Consider the following 21,036-nt stretch of genomic DNA (forward strand, 5'->3'; position numbering starts at 1 on the left):
TGCCGTACGCGGGCCTCTCACTGTTGTGGCCTCTCCCGTTGCGGAGCACAGGCTCCGGACACGCAGGCTCAGCGGCCACGGCTCACGGGCCCAGCCGCTCCGCGGCATGTGGGATCTTCCTGGACTGGGGCACAAACCCATGTCCCCTGCATCGGCAGGCGGACTCTCAACCACTGCGCCGCCAGGGAAGCCCACAGAACTTGTTTTAGATCATTGGTTGGCAGGGAGTTGGTGATTCCTGACACAGTTGGTATGGGGTCTGGGGTGTCCCGAAGCTTGAGTTGGCCTGCTAGTGCACAGGGCCAGGGCCCAGCTGGTCCCCGGGTAGGTTCTAGCCTGCTGCAGGCAAGCTAGGTCCACAGGCTGTGGGATTGTGGTTTTCTTGTGTCTGGTGTCTGTCCCCTGGTGGCTGAGGCTGGTCTAGAGTCTAGTGCAGCCTTCCTGGAGGGCAGGGCCACTGTCTGCCCACTGGTGGGTGGAGCTGGGTCTTGGCCCTCTGGTGGGCAAGACCCTGTCTAGAGGAGTGTCTAGAGGAGGCTGTGGGCTCAGGAGGACTTTAGGAAGCCTGTCTGCTTATGGGTGGGGCTGTGTCCCCACTCAGTTAGTTGTTTGGCCTGCGGCATCCCAGCATAGGTGCCTACAGACTATTGGATGGGGCTGGGTCTTGGCTCTAATGGCTAGAGGGAGGAGCCCAAGATCACACCCACCAGCACTGGCTTCCAAATGTGACTGAGCTGCCAAATGTAGCTGTTGTCAGCTACGGCCGGCTCCCCACCTCTCCAAAGCCAGCAGGTAGGTTTGACTCAGACTCCTATCAAGTTACTGCTTTTGCCCTGAGTCCCAGTGCACGTAAGATCTTGTGTGTGCCCTTTAAGAGTGAAGTTGTATTTCCCACAGTCCTTCCTGAAATTAAGCCCAGCTGGCCTTCAAAGCCAAATGATCTGGGGGCTAGTCTTCCCCAGGCTGGGGAGCCTAACGTGGGGCTCAGAACTCTCATTTCTGTAGGAGAACTTCTGCACTATAACTTTTTTTTTTTTTTTTTTTGACCACGTGGCCTGTAGAATCTTAGTTCTGCGACCAGGGATCGAACCCACACCCTTAGCAGTGAATGAGTGGAGTCCTAACAACTGGACCACCAGGGAATTCCCACGTCTGCCCTATAATTATTCTCCAGTTCGTGTGTTGCCCACCTGGGAGTATGGGACTTGATTATATCATGTCCCCTCCTACTCATCTTGCGGTTCCTTCTTTGTGTCTTTAGTTGTAGACGATCTTTTCTGGGAGGTTTTGGGCTTTTCGTAGATGGCTGTCCTGCAGATAGTTGTGGTTTTGGTGTGGTTGTGAGAGGAGGTGAGCTCAGGGTCTTTCTACTCCACCACTTTGACCGAGCTTCAAGGGACTGTGTTCATATTCTCAGCCTTGGGCAGGTGTCTTGCCTGGACCGTAGTAGGTGAACACTTACAGGTTCTTGTTCATGGACAAGGCAACACTCTTCTGCATCTCCACTGTGCCCTGGGCCTGTGGCCTAGACTTCTGTCCCTGGGCTGGTGATGTTCTCCAGCACTGGGGCTGGTATGAGTTCTGGTCTCTGCCCAGCTTTATCTCCTACCCACTGTGGGTTCCCTTCTTCCATTTCTGACACTTGATGATTTCCCTTTCTTCTTTTTAAGTTTAACTGTGTATTAAACTTTCATTATCTTTTTAAAAAATATTTGTTTATTTATTTATTTATTTGGTTGGGTTTGGTCTTAGTTGCGTCATGTGGGCTCTTTAGTTGTGGCAGGCGGGCTCCTTACTTGCAGCCTGCTGGCTCCTTAGTTGTGGCATGTGAACTCAGTTGCAGCAAGCATGTGGAATCTAGTTCCCTGACCAGGGATCGAGACTGGGCCCTCTGCATTGGGAGCACGGAGTCTTAACCAGTGTGCCACCAGAGAAGCCCCTTATTATCTTTTTAATGTTTTCTCCAACATTTGTATTGTTTAGAATGAGAAAGGGAAGGGTCTTTATGTCTTCTCAGAGTATTTTAACTAGAAATCTCTCTATGCAAGTTCTTTAATCTCATTAAGTCTCAGTTTCCTCTTCAATAAAAGTGCTGGAGAAAGTACATATGAATACTTAAGCATAGTTTCTGCAAAAAAGTAAATATTTTAAAAACAGCATAGCCATTTTATTGTTTTCATTAGTACTGTAATAATTGTTGTGATTCCATTTTTCCTCTCCATTGCTGAATATCTCTGTAGGCATAATTATAGCCCAGGGTTGTTGTAAATATTAAATTATTTTAAAAAATTTGTTGTTGACGCTTTTAAAAATTGATAAAAGTAGTACACATTGGGAGTTCCCTGGTAGTCTAGTGGTTAGGATCCCAGGCTTTCACCACTGTGGCCCGGGTTCAGTCCCTGGTCAGGGAACTAAGATCCCACATGCCCTCCACAGCATGTCCAAAAGAAAAAGAAAATGGAATTCCCATTAAATGGGAAACCCTCAGCCATAGAGAAGTGTAGGCAGGGTCTAATAGGTCACTGTGTCTTTGGGCAGTATAGATTTTAGGTCAGAGCCTACAGATGGGTAACCCAGAGCCCAAAATGTTTTTATTTGGCTGGCACAATGTTTCAAAAACTCTAAATTTGTTGCTAACACTTAAAAATGGTGATGTTTCACATAAAATTCAGATATCTAACTTTTCTTGAGTAATCAGGATAATCAGGATAATCTGACCACACTGGGCCTTCTTCACAAACAGGATCAACAGCTTGTGCTGAATGGTTGCTCTCCCATGTTTTCTCTCCATTATTGAGTCCAAAGGCCACTTACCATTTATTGTTACACACTTACTGTTGTTTTTTAAAATAGTACAGAAATGGTTGTATATGCCTATTTTTCTGTCAAAAATAGGAAAACGAGATAAATGGAGAAAAACCACATTGTAAACATTGATGAAAAAATTAATCAGTTGGTCTAAGAAAGAAATGGAAGATTTTATTTAGCCAAATTTGAGGATTATAACCCAGGAAGAGCATCTCAGAAAGCTCTGAGACCTGTTCCTCCCCTTAGAAGTCAAGGCGCAGTTATATAAGTTTTTTGAGACAGAGGCTGTACATCGAATGCTGTATTATTGGCAGTTTACATAATCCAGATCTAAGTGCCATGTGACCCCTCATGAGATCAAGAAGGAATGGCATCTTTAAGGAGTTGTCTTATTGATGCTAGAATATTGCTCTTTATGGTTGAGCAGGTATTTCTGTCAGTGGGGAAGGTTAGGTTAATGCATAATGTAGATAGATACACAGTGCACAGTGGGAGGAGAGAGGAGACCAAAGGATAGAAAAAAATTTTTTGTTTAAATTTTTCTTGTCTTGCTATAAAATATGAGTTTTATTTCACGTACAGAAAATGGAAAAGAGGCTATTTTGTGATAGAAAGGAAGACAGTTCCTACATATTTCATAGGATGTCTGTGTCAGTTTTCTCTTGCACTTGGCTTGCTTCACTTATTTGTGTTATCCTGTTTGGACCCTGTGGACATTTCAATTTGCAACCTCCTCCTGAACATCCTGGCTCTCTAAGTTCTGTTCTTTTCTTTTTCTTTTCTAGTCCTGTCTTCCCTTTTGTACTGTCCTAGCTTACCCTCAATAACTGAGTGTGTTTCCACGGAGAACTACCGAGACCTCTGGAGCAACGGAAAAATCCATGTGTGCTCAAGCCTGTTTGCTCCATCCCTCACCAGCCACGCCTCCTAGAAAAGTAAAAGTCCCCCTACCACTTGCTGATGATTAGATTTTTAAAAAATGTTATTTATTTATTTTTGTCTGCGTTGGGTCTTCGTTGCTGCACACAGGCTTTCTCTAGTTGTGGCAAGCAGGGGCTACTGTTCGTTGCGGTGCGAGGGCTTCTCATTGTGGTGGCTTCTCTTTGTTGTGGAGCACAGGCTCTAGGTTTGCAGGCTCGGTAGTTGTGGCACGTGGGCTCAGTAGTTGTGGTGCATGGGCTCTAGAGCGCAGGCTCAGTAGTTGTGGCACACGGGCCCAGTTGCTCCGCAGCATGTGGGATCTTCCCGGACCAGGGCTCGAACCCATGTCCCTGCATTGGCAGGCAGACTCTTAACCACTGCACCACCAGGGAAGCCCTAGATTTTTTTAAAATTGCAAAGCAGAAGTTTCCATTCTACTCTTAGAGATTGAAGGTTCAAACACAAACACCCTGAGGAAGATCCATTAACTAAAATTTACTCACAATAAATCAGCAAGTGGAAGTAAGAGTCTAGTTTATTCTGTTTTGATTGATGTGATTTTATAGGATTAAGAGAGCCCTGGGCAACTGGTAGAGGGCAGGGGTTTTTTCTTGGATGGAGATAGAGGTGGAGTACAGAACATACAAAAGGGGGAGAATATTTAAAAATATCACTGTTTCATATAGAAATTTATAGCAATTTTTTTAGTTTGTGAGCACATGGATTGTGAATGCAACATTTTATGCGGGGTGGTGGTGGGGGATGTGTGTCCGTGGAGCTTTAAATTCTGTATGTGAATATATTGTTGCCATTTGTTTTGCAGATTGTGGGATTAGTGATATGCTTTCCTAAACAACAGAAAAGTTGAAGATGTCTAAACACTTAGTGGCTTTGACAGTGACCACCCTTCTTGGTATGGCTGTCGGGGGGTTTGTCCTGTGGAAAGGCATCCAGCGTCGGAGGAGTAAAGCAAGTCGTGCGACCCAGCAGCAGCTGTCACAGCAGCAGCCGAAAGTGCCAGGCAGGAGAGAGCGGCCCGCTCCAGCAGAGGACCAGCAGCACTCCAGTGCCCCCAGAGCCTCGTGGGAAGAGAGGATCCTTGGAGCAAAGGTGGCGACTGTGTCTCAGGAGGCAGAGTGGGATCAAATTGAGCCCTTGCTTAGGAGTGAGTTAGAAGATTTTCCAGTGCTTGGAATCGACTGTGAGTGGGTAAGTTAAAAGGCAAAAACGAAACGTATCTTTTCTGCTTTTCCAGCTAAGGACCTTGAATAGTCAAATAGAGGATAAGATTAAAGGAGAATTAGCTTGTGCTCAACTTATTTGTAAATAGATTTTAGCAGAAGGAGAAGCGGCTTCTCTTCTCAGGATAGGGGAGTGCTTATAATCATGGATTCTGGAGTCTGAGCTACATGAGTCCATTTTCACCACTTATTCTGTGAACTTGAACAAGTACTTAACCTCTTTGAGCCTCAGTGTACTTACCTGTAGCGGGGTGTGTGTGTGTGTGTGTGTGTGTGTGTGTGTGTGTGTGTGTAATGGTATCTACCACCCAGAGCTTAAGGATTCAAATAGATAATCCCTATATAGACTTCAGCACAATTTTAACAGAGAGTAATTGCTTATTATATATTAGCTACTGTTAATATTTTTAATAGTATTTTCATAGGATGCCATGGAGAAGATAGTTAAGGAGGTCTAGTTAAATGTGTGTTTATTACACAAATTGGGATTTAAAAAGATAATAGTTTAAATGCTGGACACTATTTACTCTAAGCCAGGCATTATGTTGTTGTTTTTTTTCATTATCTCATTTAATTTTGACAATAATCCTTTGTAGGAAGATACTGTTATTATTTCTTTACAGATAGGAAGTGTTAAAAGGTTTAGTTACTTGCCCAAGGCTATGAAGCTAGTAACCAGCATTTGAGCTGGTCTTCCTTAACCATCAATTTTTCTAATAGCTATTACTTTGGGGGAGTTGTGATGAGGATAATATGGTACACCTACTCTTCTGTCATTCTGATTCACAGAGTGAACTTTAATCTCCTTGCAACAGAAGATACTACAAAATATAAATAAGTCACAGTTATCAGTTCTTATTAATTCAGCATAACACCTTGCCAAAATTCTGTGATCTATGTCTTCTGGGTATCTGGAATACAGTCAAGAGCCAAGAAATGTAATAGAAAGAGGCCCTAAGCAGAATTGCTGCCACAAAATCAGATCACAGGTTGGTAGGAGGAACTAAAGGTGCCAGTACAATGATGACCAAGAAGAGAACACCTGACAGTGTGGGAAAAGTTTAGTAGTCACATAAGGCCTTAAGGAGCTACTGAGGGTATTTCTTTTTTTTCTTTTTTGGCCGTGCGCTGCACGGCTTGCGGGATCTTAGTTCTCTGACCAGGGATTGAACCTGTGCCCTCTGCTTGAAAGTGTGGAGTCAGCCACTGGACCACCAGGGAGTTCTCGAGGGTATTTCTTTATATCAGCCATAGCAGTAGTAGTTTATACCAATGACCTTGGGCCATCAGGAAAGGATTGGGCACCTTTTGTTTATTGTGTATAAGAATTATATCATTTTAGAAATAAACATTTCTATATCATTTTAGACATATTTACACCAACAACCATAGAAGAAAACATTAGTTAACAGTGAGCTTTAGTAGATTAGGAAAATTCACATTTGCCAAACACCTTGATTATCCTACCAAGTGAAGTATAACTGCAGCAACAACAGGGTAGTCTGAAGTGAATAGTAATGTAATCGATTTAATAATAATATGTTTAATCACTGTAGCAGAGTAAGTTTAAGTGGCAAATAATCCAAAACCCAGTTCCTTATGGCTTTGGAATGTATTGAACTTCTTCTGATGCCACATTCCCTTCAGGTGTGATTGCATTTCTCTGATTGCTGCCACAGAAGAACTTTCATCCATCCTCCTTCTTTTCATTCTTCCATTTCTGATTCGTTTTCTCTTTCATTCACTTTTGTGTAAGTATTTGCTGAGTTATTGTTTTTGTTCTTGTTTTACACAGTCAGTATTTGTTTCAATTTACCAAAGTGTTTACCTTTTTCTTTGCTCATCTTTCCTTATATCTCAGAACTTTCTGGCATCATTCTCTTTAAGGTTGTCCTTTAGAAGTTCATTTCTTGAGGGGTCATTGATAGTAAACTTAATTATTATTGTTTTGAAAGTGTCTTTATTTTGCTTTTGATCTTTGAAGATATTTTCACTGGATGTGAAATTCTAGTTTAGTAACTTATCATTTTCAAGATCGCATTCCACTTTCTTCTGGTTTCCGTTGTTGCTGTTGAAAATAACTGTGAGTGTAAATGTTGATTCTTTATAGGTAATCTAATTTTTTGTAGCTCCTTTTAAGATCTTCTTGAGTTGCTGGTTCTGAAGATTCGCTGTCATGAGACTAGTGTTGTTATCTTTCTGTATTTCCTGTTTGGGATTCAGAGAGATATCCTGAATGTAAGGATTGGTATCATATATCAATTTTTAAATTCTCTTTGAAGATTGCCTTGTTTTTTCTTCTTCTCCTCCTTCTCCTCCTCTTCTTCCTACCCCTCCTCTTTCACCTTCTTCTTCTTCCTTTTTTTTTTTCCTTCTTCTTTCTTGCTGGAATTAGATAAGCTATATTCTGAACTTTTTCTGCTCTCCTACATGTCTGGTAATCTCTTTTATATTTAACGTATCTTAGTCTCTCTGGATTCATTCTGCACAATTTCTTCAGGTCTCTTTTATAGTTCCCTTTTTCTTTCTTTAGTTTTGTGTAATCTGCCATTTAACTTACCCCTTGAGTCTTTTTTTTTTTTTAACCTTTTTTATTGTGAAATAAAACACATCGAGAAAAGTGCCTGGGCTTCCCTGGTGGCGCAGTGGTTGAGAGTCTGCCTGCCGATGCAGGGGACACGGGTTCATGCCCCGGTCCGGGAGGATCCCACATGCCGCGGAGCGGCCGTGCCCGTGAGCCATGGCCGCTGAGCCTGCACGTCCGGAGCCTGTGCTCCGCAGCGGGAGAGGCCACAACAGTGAGAGGCCCGCGTACTGCAAAGAAAAAAAAAGAAAAGTGCCTGAAACAAAAACAAAGAGCTAAATGATTTCACTAAAGAGAACAGCTGTGTAACTGGAAACTAGGTCAAGAAACAGAATTTGCTAGTACCCCAGAAGCTCCCCTTGTGACCCCTAGTAATCACTGTCCTCCCACCAAGGGTTACTATTATCCTGATTTTATGGTATTTACTTTCGTGTTTTTCTTTATACTTTTACTACTTAAACATGCTGCATGCCCTAGCACACCATTGTAAAGCAATTATACTCCAATAAAGATGTAAAAAAAAAAAAATGTATGCCTAGGCACGATAATTGAGTTTTGTCTGCTTTTTAAATTTAATGTAAATGAAACTATCGTGTGTGTATTTTGTGTCTGGCTTCTTTTGTTCAACATTACGTTTGTGAGATTTACCCATGTTGTGTGTGACTGTGATTCATTGCCATATGTCCATTGTGTAAATATATCATGATTTATTCATCCGTTCTAATATTGATGGACTTTTGGGGCTCTTACAAAGAATGCTGCAGTGAACAAATGCACTTATTATTATTGGGCATATGTATCTATGAGTGGAGTTCTAGGTCTTAGAGTTTGTATATATATCTTTAACTTTCATAAATAATGCCAAATTGTTTTCCAAGGTGGTTTTAACTAGTTTACCCTCATCAGTAGTAATGAGTGTACCTAATGTTTCTAGCTGTTTTCAGAAGTGGTTCTACTAATTTAATCTCTCACCAAGACTGTATGAAAATTCCCTTTGTCTTATATCCTTGTCCACATTTGGTACTGTCAGATTTTAAAATTTTAGCCATCCTAGTGGATGTGTAGTAATATTTCATTGTGGTTTTAATTTGCATGTCCCTGACGAGTACTGAGATTGAGCATCTTTCTATATTTTATTGATTATTTTGATATCTTCTTTTATGGAGTACTTGTTCAAGCCTCTTGCCTCTTTTTCTATTGAGTTGTCTTTTTCTTACTGATTGATAGTTCTTTATATATTTTGGTTATGAACCCTTTGTGATTTAAATGTACAGTAAATGTCTTCCCCCATTCTGTGGATAGCCTTTACATTCTTTTATTGTTAAAGCTTGATGATCAGAAGATCTATATATAGTGCTGTGTAACAAGTCTTACCTTATCCCTAGTCATGAATATACTCTCCTATGTTATTTTCTTGGAGTTTTTTGGGTTTTTTTAATATATATATAAATTTACTTACTTCATTTATTTATTTTTGCCTGCGTTTGGTCTTCATTGCTGCACGCAGGCTTTCTCTAATTGTGGCAAGCGGGGGCTACTCTTCGTTGCGGTGTGCGGGCTTGCAGTGGCTTCTCTTGCTGCAGAGCACGGGCTCTAGGCATGCAGGCTTCAGTAGTTGTGGCACACGGGATCAGTAGTTGTGGCTCACGAGCTCTAGAGTGCAGGCTCAGTATTTGTGGCACACGGGCTTAGTTGCTCCGCGACATGTGGGATCTTCCCGGACCAGGGCTCGAACCTGTGTCCCCTGCATTGGCTGGCGGATTCTTAACCACTGCGCCAACAGGGAAACCCTAAATGTGTGACTCTGTTTCTGTTTTGTAATTTAGTTCACGTGTAGCCATTTTTAGATTCCACCTATAAGTGATAACTTATGATAAGTCTCTTTTTCTGTCTGACTTATGTCACTTAGAATGATCGTACCTAAGTCCACCCAAGTTGCTGCAACTGGCCTTATTTCATTGATTTCATGGCTGAGTAATATTCCATCGTACATAAGTACCACATCTTCTTTATCCATTTTTTCCTTCCAAGGACATTTAGGTTGTATCCAAGTCAAAGCTCTTGTAAACAGAGTAGCACTAAACGTTGGGATGCCTGTGTCCTGTCGATGTTTGGTTTTCCCAAGATATATGCCCATGATTGGAAGTGCTGTATGCTCTGTAGCTGTGTTTTTTAGATTTTTTATTAAACACAATACACTTCTCCAGAGTGGCCGTTGGCAATTTACATTCCCACCATGAGCATAACAGGGCTCCCCCTTCTCCACGCGCTGTCCTGCATTTCTGGTTTTTACACTTTGTAAGGATGGCCCTTCTGACTGATGCGAAGTGATACCTCTTTGTAGTGTTGATTTGCATTGTCCACCTGTTTGGTTGGCCAAAAAGGATGTATGCATTTTTCCTGAATATCAGGAAAAACGCATATGCCCTTTTTGGCCAACTGCATCATTGGTGAAGTTCAGCCGCTTTTCATGTGCTTTAATGGCAGGTCCAATCTACCTCTTGAAATCCCTTTCCTGCAATTCTGCCTTGCTTACAAGTCCTTTTTGATGACTTACCTCAAGACATTTTTTGACAATAGTTATCATTTACAACCCTGAAGTTTTCTGAATTGCAGTGCCCCTGAGCTCCATTTTTCAACTTGTTGTTTTGGGAACTGGCCACAGAACAGCAGGATTGCTTCAAGCCCTATTCTGGTTCCGGGGGCAGGCTGAGCCTTTGGTCAGTTCCTCTTCCTGATTGGAAATTAGAGTGGCATGTGCCTGTCCAAACAACTAGGGCAAACCAACTGTCATTGGTTTCCCCCCCTTCCACTTCATCCTCCGGACAAATTCCAAACCATGTGAAACAGGATGTTGAAGGTGCTGACTTCCCCAAGTTGGGAGATTGTTAGGAAAGAGGCTGGAGGGGGTAACCCGACCACCAGGAGATGAGGAGATGAGGTGCCTTTTCCAAACTCTTCCCCATCAGCCGGTGTACCATCCTCTGGGTGTCCCATGCATGTTTTAGCTGTAGGAAGAGTCCCCAGCACCTGGAGATTTGGGACCCATGGAATGGGGACCAGGCAGTATTACTCTAAAGGGGCTGCATTTGCTGGCCCATCCTCACCAAGCCTCTCAGCCCCACGAGTGTGCAGCCTTAGGTCCCATCCAGCTGTGGGTCTAGATGTGGTCTGTCCAGGTTGCATCACAGCCCCTGAACGAATTTTGTAAGAATTTCTCTCTCTCTCTCTCTGTCTTTTATTTTTTTTTTGGAGTTTATTTTTATAACGGTGTATAGCTGATTTTCAATGCTGTTTCTTGCTGCTGTACATCCACTTGATTCACTTACACAGAGACATCAGTAAATTCTTTTTCAGATTCTTACCAGTCTTTTTTTTTTTTTTTTTTACATTTATTTTTGGCTGTGTTGGGTCTTTGTTGCTGCACACAGGCTTTCTCTAGTTCCGGCGAGCGGGGGCTACTCTTCGTTATGGTGCATGGGCTTCTCACTGCGGTGGCTTCTTCTGTTGCGGAGCACAGGCTCTAGGTGTGTGGGTTTCTGTAGTTGTGGCACATGGGCTTAGTTGCTCCATGGCATGTGGGATCTTCCCGGACCAGGTCTCGAACCTGTGTCCCCTGCATTGGCAGGTGGAATCTTAACCACTGCGCCACCAGGGAAGCCGGAGTTTTGTGGTTTTAACATTGCATATTTAGATTTATAATCTATCTGGAATTGATTTTTGTGTGTGTGTGTGTATGATGTGAGGTAGGGTTGAGTTTCATTTTTTCTTTTTATGGATATCCAATTGTCCTAGCACCACTGATTGAAAAGATAAATCTCACTGCTGTGCAATGCTACTTTACTATAAAACAGGTATTTCTTTTTTTCATTTTCTTTTTTTAAATAAATTATTTTTTGGCTGCGTTGGGTCTTTGTTGCTCCACGCGGGCTTTCTCTAGTTGCGGCGAGCCGGGGCTACTCTTCGTTGCGGTGCGCGGGCTTCTCGTTGCAGTGACTTCTCTTGTTGTGGAGCACGGGCTCTAGGCACGTGGGCTTCAGTAGTTGTGGCACGTGGGCTCAGTAGTTGTGGCTCGTGGGCTTTAGAGTGCAGGCTCAGTAGTTGGGGTGCACGGGCTTAGTTGCTCCGTGGATGTGGGATCTTCCCGGACCAGGGCTCGAACCCGTGTCCCATGCATTGGCAGGCAGATTCTTAACCAGTCCACCACCAGGGAAGTCCCAAAACACGTATCTCTATATGAATAGATCTATTTCTGGACACTCTAGTAGTCTATTTTTCTATTCTTCCACCGGTGATCACAAACTGTCTTAGTTACTGTTGCTTTATAATGACTCTTGATATCTGCCACAGCAAGACTTTCTACCTTGTTTTTTTCCCGGAGGGTCTTGGATAGTCTTGGTCCTTTGCATTTCGTTATACATTTTAGAATCAGCTTTTCAGTTTCTACCAAAAACAATTTCTTGATATTTTGATTAAGACTGCATTGGATCAATAGATCAGTTTGTGGGGAATTGACTTCTTTCCAGCATTGAGTTTTATAATCTAAGAATATTTATTTAGATCTTTAACTTCTCTTAATAATATATTTGTAGTTTTCTGTGATTAAAAAAATTCTGTTATAAATGAAATCTTAAAAAATGTTGTGGGACTTCCCTGGTGGTGCAGTGGTTAAGAATCCGCCTGCCAATGCAGGGGACATGGGTTCGAGCCCTGGTCCGGGAAGATCCCACATGCCACGAAGCAACTAAGCCCGTGCACCACAACTACTGAAGGCTGCGCACCTGGAGCCCGTACCCCGCAACAAGAGAAGCCACTGCAATGAGACGCCTGCGCACCGCAACGAAGAGTAGCCCCCACTCACCACAACTAGGGAAAGCCCACACGCAGCAACGAAGACCCAAAGCAGCCAAAAATAAATAAATAAATTCTTTTTAAAGTTGTGTTTTTTTCTGATAAATAGAAATGTAACTTTATATGTATTTCTCTTATATTAAATAACTTACTAAACTCACTTATTAATTCTAATTACTTTTAGATTCTTTTGGGTTTCTTTATAAACTATTATATTATCTGTGAAGTGACAATTTTTTTTCCAGTCCTTACACTTTGTATTTCTTTTCCTGCCTTGCTGAACTGGCGAGGATCTCAATATAGTGCTCAGTATGAGTGGTGACAGTAGGCATCCTTGACATCTTCTCTGTCTCAGATTGACAGCTTTCAACATTTTCATATTGAGTACGATATCTGCAGTAGGTTTGTTTACAGATTAAATACATTCAATTCTATTCTTGGTTTCTTAAGAGTTTTTTTGTTTTGTTTTGTTTTGTTTTGTTTTGTTTTATTTTGGCTGCGCCAGGCAACTTGTGAAATCTTAGTTCCCTGATCAGGCACTGAACCCGGGCCCTTGGCAGTGAAAGTGTGGAGTCCTAACCACTGGACCGCCAGGGAATTCCCAAGTTTTTTTTTTTTTTTTTTCCAAAGAATGAGATATTGTCATTTACAGCCACAAGAATGGACCTGGAGAATATCATACTAAGTAAAGTAAGTCAGACAGAGAAGTACAAATATTAATAGGACATCACTTATATGTGGAATCTAAAAGTGATAAATGAATCTATATACAAAACAGAAATAGACTCATAGACATAGAAAGCAAACTTATGATTAACAAAGGGGAAAGGGGGTGGAGGAGGGATAAACTAGGAGTATGAGATTAACAGATATAAACTATTATACATAAAATAGATAAGCAACAAGGATTTATTGTATAGCACAGGGAACTAGATTTAATATCTTATAATAACATATAATGGAAAATAATTTGAAATATATGTATATACATATATACATATATATATATATAAAACTGAATCACTTTGCTGTACACCTGAAACTAACACAATATTGTAAATCAATTATACTTCAATTTTTAAAAAGTTATTTTTTAAAATTATGAATAGTTGTTGAATTTTATTAAGTGCCTTTTCTGAATTTCTTGAGATGAGTATGTAGTTTTTCTCCTTTATTCTGTTCTTGTCGTGTAGATACATTGATTTTTGAATTCCTGGAATAAATCCAACTTGGTCATGATGTCTTATTCTCCTTATACATTGCTGAATTCACTTTACTAGTGTTTTAAAAATAGTCTATATTCATGAGTGATATTGGCTTATAATTTTCCTTTCTAGAAATGACCTTGTCAGATTTTGATAAAAATGTTATGCTGGCCTCATACAAGTTAGGGCTGTTCCTTGTTTTTGTGTTCTCTGGAAGAGTTTGTGTAAGATTGTCATTCTTTTTTCCTTAAATGTTTGATTAGAATCTACTGGTGAAGCCATCTGGAGTTTTCTTTTGAGGGAAGTTTTTGAATTATGAATACAATTTTTTAAATAGTTTTGAGGCTATTCATATTTTCTATTTCTTCATGTCTGTTTTGATGAATTTTATTTTTCATCTAAATATGTCTTCTTTTAAAATTTTAAATTACAGGCATATACTTGTTTATAATATCCAGTGACATTTTTTTTTTTCCTATCTGATGGATATGTAAGGACATTTTTGACAATGCTTATTTGCTTCTCTTTTTTTTCTTGATTACTCCTTCCATGGGTTTATCAGTGTTATTAGTCTTTTCAGAGAACCAACTTCTGGCTTTGTTGATCTTTATTGTATGCTTACGTTCCATTACACTGATTTCTGCTCTTTATTATTTCTTTTCATCTACTTGTTTGGGTATAATTTGCTATTCTCCATTTATTCTTCGACCTACTCTAATCTGACATCCTACCATACTACTCCACTGAAACGGATGAAGTTGATGGCTTTCTTGTTTTCCAGTCCAGTGGACACTTATTTGGACTCATGTTATTCTAGCTCTCAGAAGCATCTGCATAATTGCTGCACAAGACATTCTCTTTGGCTTTCATGCCATCATACTCTCCTATCTCCTGTCTTACTGTTCTTTCCTCTTTTTCCTTTTCTGATCACCCTTCTACCTCACATCCAAATATTGAGTTGACTTAGGCTTGGTCTCTTCTGTATCCACCCCAGGGACTGCAAACTCAGATGCCTACAAGGTCCAGACAGGAAATATAAATGAAAAATGTAGAGTGATTGTTTGCATTTTCAAATGCATAGGAGTATTCTTCAATTTCATAAAGAAGTATGCTCCCTCCCTTTTTTCTTTAAACATAAGACCTCTGTGATCTATCTTCCATTTTCCTAGTTTTAGAGACGTGGATCCTGAGAAATAATTCTTTGCTGGAAAAACAGTGGTTTACAAATACAATGATAAATGGGAAGTGACAGTTGGCTTCAGTGTTGAGAAGACATTATGGTGAATTAGAGAATTCATGCCTTATATAAATGAGGAAGCTGCTATACAGTTCAAGCCAAGCGTTGCCAGATTGTCCAGTTCTTTAAAAAGAAACTCGATATATAGATTTTTTAAAAATGTGAACTCCACTGCAAGTTAAAAGTTCTGGCACAAGTTTTTAAAATGTGGAGATCAAAGAAATATATAATATTAAACATCTGTGGGTCAGCAAACAGGTCCAAGGACCACTAATTTATGTCCTCTGATCTATATTCTTTTTCTAAGTGACTTCATCTAATTTTGTAGCTTTAAATATCGTTGATAGGCTGAAGACTCTCAAAATTAGAACTCCAGCCCTTTATATCACCTGTCTTTATATCCACCCTACTTGACATCTCCCTTGAATGTCTAATAGTCATCTCAGACTTAAGATGTTCCTAACAGACCTCTCGATTTTTCTTCCCAAACCTGTATTATCCCTAGTCTTCTCCACCTTTAAGATTAAAATCAAGAGAGACATCCTCCCTGCTAAGGTTTGTCTAACAGAAGTGATATGATTGAAAGTCAGACACAAAAAGGCAGTTATAATATGTTAAGTTTCTTTAATGGCAAAATATGTGGAAATTCAAAGAAGTGGTTATATAAAGCAGGAAATAACACAGCATTCTACCAGATAGAGGTATGTGTTTCCAGATTCCCCCGAGTTACCAATGGTGATGTGTAACTATGGATAAGTCACCTATATAAAATGAGGATTCTGCCATGTTTTAGAAGCTACTATTGCCTTTCTCCTGGGGAGAGAGAGATGTTAAATAGATTTCTGGCCCCTGACTCCTGCCTGATTTTTTCTGGAGTCTCTGGCTATAGACTGCCTTGCTTAACAGGTGCAAAGTAATTGGTGTAAAAAAGACTGAATGAAGTGAAGGTCATTTTCCCAAGAGCATCCTTCTGCAGGCCCAGGCAGGCTTGCTTGAAGTCCCCTCCTTTTTCCTTACTATTAAGCCTTCATTTCCATTTAGGAAGTATTACCCTTGTTATTTCCAAAATAGATTTTGCATCCATATACTTCTCTACATCTCCTCTACTTCCTTCCTAGTCCAACCCTCAAGAGCCTCTTATTTGGACCTTTGCAGTAGCCTCCTGACTGGCCTCCCTACTTGGACTCATATACCTATGATCCCTTCTCCATAGAGTAAGCAAAGTGATCTTTTAAAAATGCTAATCTGATCATCTCAGTCCCCTGCTTGAAAAGCCTCCATTGCTTCTTATAAAACCAAGATGTCTTAATTACTTATGTGTTCCTAAGGACTCACATGCTCTTGCCTCTCTCAGCATCTCTGATTTTGTCTCCTTTTCTCTTCCTCTTACTACTTTCCAGCCTCATTGAGCCTTCATTCTGTCACTTGAACAGGACAAGCTCATTCCTGTCTCAAAGCCATGGTCTAATTTAACTGACACATAAACTCCACAGATAGGGATGTTTATTAGTTAACCTTGTTCCAGCCCAGAATATGGTCTCAGATTATTTTTTGCTCCCTGCTACCATTGTGGGGTCATTTAAAGAATCACGGACTTTTCCATAATGTTTTATTTGCTCTGGATTTGTAAGATCCCTGAAGCTAAAATGGATAATCACTGGCCCTCAGGAAGGAGGATCCCTAAACCAATCCTCTGTGAGTGAATCACTGAAATACAGAAAAAAGTGTTAGAAATTTTGTCTACAATGACTGATGGCATCATTCATTTCAAATTTTTACTTTCGTGTGTATTTCATAATGTCTTAACACGTTAGTATAGTAATACATTTATATGATTTATAAATGCATATGTACATATATTGTGTGTGTCCCAAACATTTCTTATGAGTCAACTAATCAAAAAATAAAAAACCCAGTGACCCCTGGATTACATAATGCTAACAAAATTAAAATGTGGTTTTTTTTCCTATTAAGTACAATGTTGGTAAGCCAAGGGTTTCATTATTTTCCATGGGTGGTAAGTGATGTCAAGGCAAAAAGATGTTGGCAAAAGGGGGAAATATAAGAAATTAAGACTAGATATCTTATTCTTGGGACTTCCCTGGTGGTCCAGTGGGTAAGACTCTACGCTCCCAATACAGGGAGCCCGGGTTCAATCCCTGGTGGGAGAACTAGATCCTGCATGCATGCCACAGCTAAGAGTTTGCATGCCACAACTAAGAGTCTGCATGCCGCAACTAAGAAGTCCGCATGCCACAACTAAAGATCCCACATGCCACAACGAAGATCCCATGTGCCGCAACTAAGACCTGACACAGCCCTCCCCAAAAAAAGACTAGATACCTTATTCTTTAAGCCAAATTGAGTCTGCTAGAAGCAATATTCTTCCAATCATACATTCAGTATAAATTGGGTACCTATCGTAGTCATAAACATTTGGATTCCTAGTGGAAAAACCTTAATTATAATACAGTGGATCTTAAGCACAATCCAGAAACAGCATTAAAAGGACAACTTATCTAGCTAGCTAGCTATTTATTTAATGTATTTTAGACAACGGAACTTGACTGAAAAGATTTTCAAAGATCTGGCCTTAGGAATTAGCAGTGAGTATTATGTCAAATTAGCAGTGCTGAATATTAGAAGTAGAGATTTTCTGCTTTTTCTTGGAGAGAGCCAGTATTATAGAGGGAGGGAATTACGCTTTAATAAAAAAAAAAAGTGATTTGGCCACATCCAGATGAATTGTTATAGAATAGGAACCAGTAGTCAAGTTTCTTCTGGGTCTTGTTGATCTTCCAAGAAATAGACACTTTGGAAATCAAACTGGCATGTTTCCATTTGAGGATATGATAAAACAATGCCTGAGAAGGGGAATCCTAAAGCTTTTCTGAGTTAAACCGTGGTTTTACTTAGCACTGAAGTAGAAGTCGAGGAGGAAGTCCCTCCCAATTTTGTTTTTAACAGCAACTCTTCGTGATCTTGATCTTGACTGTTTCTTCTCTGTTGTACAGATTGGGAAATTTGGGTTCCACTTCTGACTTTGCCATTATCTCTGCATGTTTAGTCAAACTGTTTCATCTGTAGCCCTTAAATTTCCTCTCCTGGAAAATAAGAAGGATTGGAATTTATTGGATGCTTAACCTGGGTTCCATGGATAGCTTTAGGGAACCTTTAATTCATGTGAATTTTGTATGTAAATTTTTCTGGGAATAATTTCCTTAGCTTTAAGCACTTTCTCCAATTTATCTATTACATCAAAAAGATTAAAACTAGATCAGTTAAAATATAAAGTTATTTTCATTTCCTAATTAGATATCAGAATCCTAGCTTATGCTCAGTATACATTTTTTTTTATGAACAGCATTTGTGACCATAAAATGCTGAGAAAGCATTCTGTGCTACTACGATTTATTATATTGGCAGGTACCACTTACTGATGGTACTGTATTTCCTACCTCTTTTTAAAAGTCGGATCTTGAGGCAGTGATGACAAGTAAATGAGTCAGGTTACTAACATGTATGTTAAAGAGTCTAGAAAATGAAAAGAGTACATCATCATTTGGCGCTCTGCTCCTTAGCCTTTTATTTCCTTAGCTTTTTAAAACCAGTGTGTCTCACATGACTCTGCCAATGTGTGTCCCAGCGCTGCTCTGTGTCAGCTGGTCACTATTTATGGCCTGCTCATTTCAGGCTCATGTTTGGGCCCCCGGTAACCTCTGTTTAGGCCGCTGCTTCTTAGGGTCCATTGCATTCGTTAGCAAAGGCTCATCCTTAGGTTTGAGGCAAACTCTGGTCAGTTGTTCCCTCTGGGAAGTTAAGACTGCACCTCTTAGACTTTTTTGCCAGACTTTCATGTTGTACTTGGTCCTATGCTGGGGTGTGAACTGTGGCCCTCTTTTCCTCTGTTACAGGTGAATTCGGAAGGCAAAGCCAGTCCTCTGTCACTCCTTCAAATGGCCTCTCCAAGTGGCTTCTGTGCCTTGGTTCGCTTGCCCAAGCTGATCTGTGGAGGAAGGGCACTACCAAAAACGTTACTGGACATTTTGGCAGATGGCACAATTTTAAAAGTTGGAGTAGGATGCTCAGAAGATGCCAGCAAGCTTCTGCAAGATTATGGCCTCGTTGTTAAGGGGTGCCTGGACCTCAGATACCTAGCCATGAGGCAGAGGTATGGTTTGTATGAATACTGGAACCCCTGTAGCTGGGGGGCAAATATTTTAGCAAGAGTTGTAGATTACTGAGACTCAGTAATGAAGCCTCTGAAATTCTTTAGAAGCTTAGAGGCTTCTGAGATGCATATTGAATTTGTGAGGAAATATTCCAACTTCTGGGAAAACTTTAGTTACCTAGAATTGGTCTTTTTAGATGAAACATTAATAAGGTGTCTCTATAAGCTACAGGCTGTAAACTGATGGGCTCCTTGGGCAAATTAGAGTTGCAGATTTTTTGTTTTTTTTGTCCTGCATGATATTTTGGGGAGATTTTAGTTTAAATTCAGAAGATTTAATGTAGAAACCTGTATTCCTGGCTTCTCTTGAAAAATTAGGTCATTTGACTACACTAGGTCAGTAGTTCTAGACGGCAGCAGCTGGCTGGAAGCACCATCCTCTTAGATGAACATGCTTTGTTCAATTTGCCAGAATCCCCACCCCTTCCAGCTGTCACACCCTGCTCATCCTGATCAACATTTGAATGTGCAGACCCTGCTTTCGGCCCAGAATGATGGTAGACCTAATGCTTTACTGAGAGGAAGAGATTTTCCTTTCCTTTGGAATTCTATTCCTATGGAAATTCTACCCTGTTTAAGGAAGCTGCAGTTACCTTCTCATGTATATATGCAGGTCCTCATTTTAATAGTGTGGACTGAAACAGCCTCTCTCCCTGCCTTTCTCCCTGCCACTGACATTGAAGGGTTGGAGGATTTGATAAACTAAGAGAAGGCCTGATTAAAATCTATGCTTATCATAATTTTTTGGTAGTAAATGAAATTTTAGTTTAGTAGTTTGGCTTGTGTAAATGAAACTCTTATAAAAAAAAGAAAAAGAAACTCTTATAAATGAAGTATCCATTTTTTTCCAAGTAATACATTGAAATATTTACTGTAAAATTGTTTTAGTTCTGTAAAAGTATTTGGAGTGTAGCAGCCAAAGCTGCCTTTCGTCAGGCCCTCCTTCCTTTGGTGCTGCCTCCCTAGAGCTGCCTGCTGTTACTCTGCTATTAGAGGCCATGTGTATAGTGGCCAGGAGTTGACTCCAGAGCAGGCTGTGTGGGTGGGAGTCCCAGTCTTCCTCTTACCAGCTACGTGACCTTTGGCAAGTTACTAAGCCTCACTGTTCCTCAGTTCCCTCATCTGAAAAGTAGAAATAATAATGTTCCCATCTCATAGGATCGGTGTGAGGATTAAACGAGTTAAACTACGTAAAGAACTTAGAAATGGTGTTTGACATATAGAGAGTGCTGTGTAAATTTCAACTATTACTGTCCATCATCACCATCGTCATCACCACCACCTATAGCACCACCATGATCTGATTGGTTTGTCCTTCCAGAGCTCTTTCTATCCATTTACAGTCCTCTCTATGAGTATATAGAAATTAGAAGTGCCCTTACTTATCTGGCTAAATGCAGAATGGCCAAGTGTCAAAATTTGGCCAAAGCTGAATATGACCATGAACTTCTCTAGAAATAAGAATGAAGCATTTATCAGGCTTCTTCATTTTTAATGAAATCTTATTAAAATTTTAAAGATTCTTATTTTATTATTGGATACTTTAGAAGTAAAATTAAAATTTTTTGACATATAGTAGAAGAAATTTGACATTATAGTGCAAGAATTATATTCAGCTTTTAGCCATAGGCTGCTCCTGGTGTTTGCTGTAAGTAGTTACTTTCATTTGACTTTGGAGAGGAGCACAGATTTTCTTGGTAATGCTGTTCTCTTTTCTTCGTACTCTCTATATTTTTATTATATGTTAGCAGAAGATAGTTTATTATTGAGATTATTGTATATGATTTTGGAACTTTTCCTAGCGAAACTTTGAAGTAGCAAAGGTGGCATCTTGTTTTTAATCCATCCTCGAAAAATGTGAAACCTTCCCAAATAGGACGTTTAAAAAAAGACTAATGGGGCTTCCCTGGTGGCGCAGTGGTCAAGAATCCTCCTGCCAATGCAGGGGACACGGGTTC

General features: G+C 40.3%; 1 protein-coding gene across 1 annotated transcript in view; it reads left to right on the top strand.

Moving 5' to 3' along the window:
- EXD2 (exonuclease 3'-5' domain containing 2) overlaps nucleotides 1-21,036 on the top strand; it is a 57,479-nt gene that overhangs the window by 20,475 nt on the left and 15,968 nt on the right. The window contains exons 2-3 of the mRNA XM_029238997.1: nucleotides 4,553-4,938; nucleotides 18,762-19,018. Of these exons, the coding sequence (XP_029094830.1) occupies nucleotides 4,600-4,938; nucleotides 18,762-19,018 (596 nt within the window). The 5' untranslated portion in view covers nucleotides 4,553-4,599. The remainder of the gene's footprint in view (nucleotides 1-4,552; nucleotides 4,939-18,761; nucleotides 19,019-21,036) is intronic.

Source organism: Monodon monoceros, unplaced genomic scaffold (genome assembly GCF_005190385.1).
Source record: "Monodon monoceros isolate NGI ecotype Baffin Bay Population unplaced genomic scaffold, NGI_Narwhal_1 Super_Scaffold_21, whole genome shotgun sequence".
Taxonomy (NCBI): Eukaryota; Metazoa; Chordata; class Mammalia; order Artiodactyla; family Monodontidae; genus Monodon; species Monodon monoceros.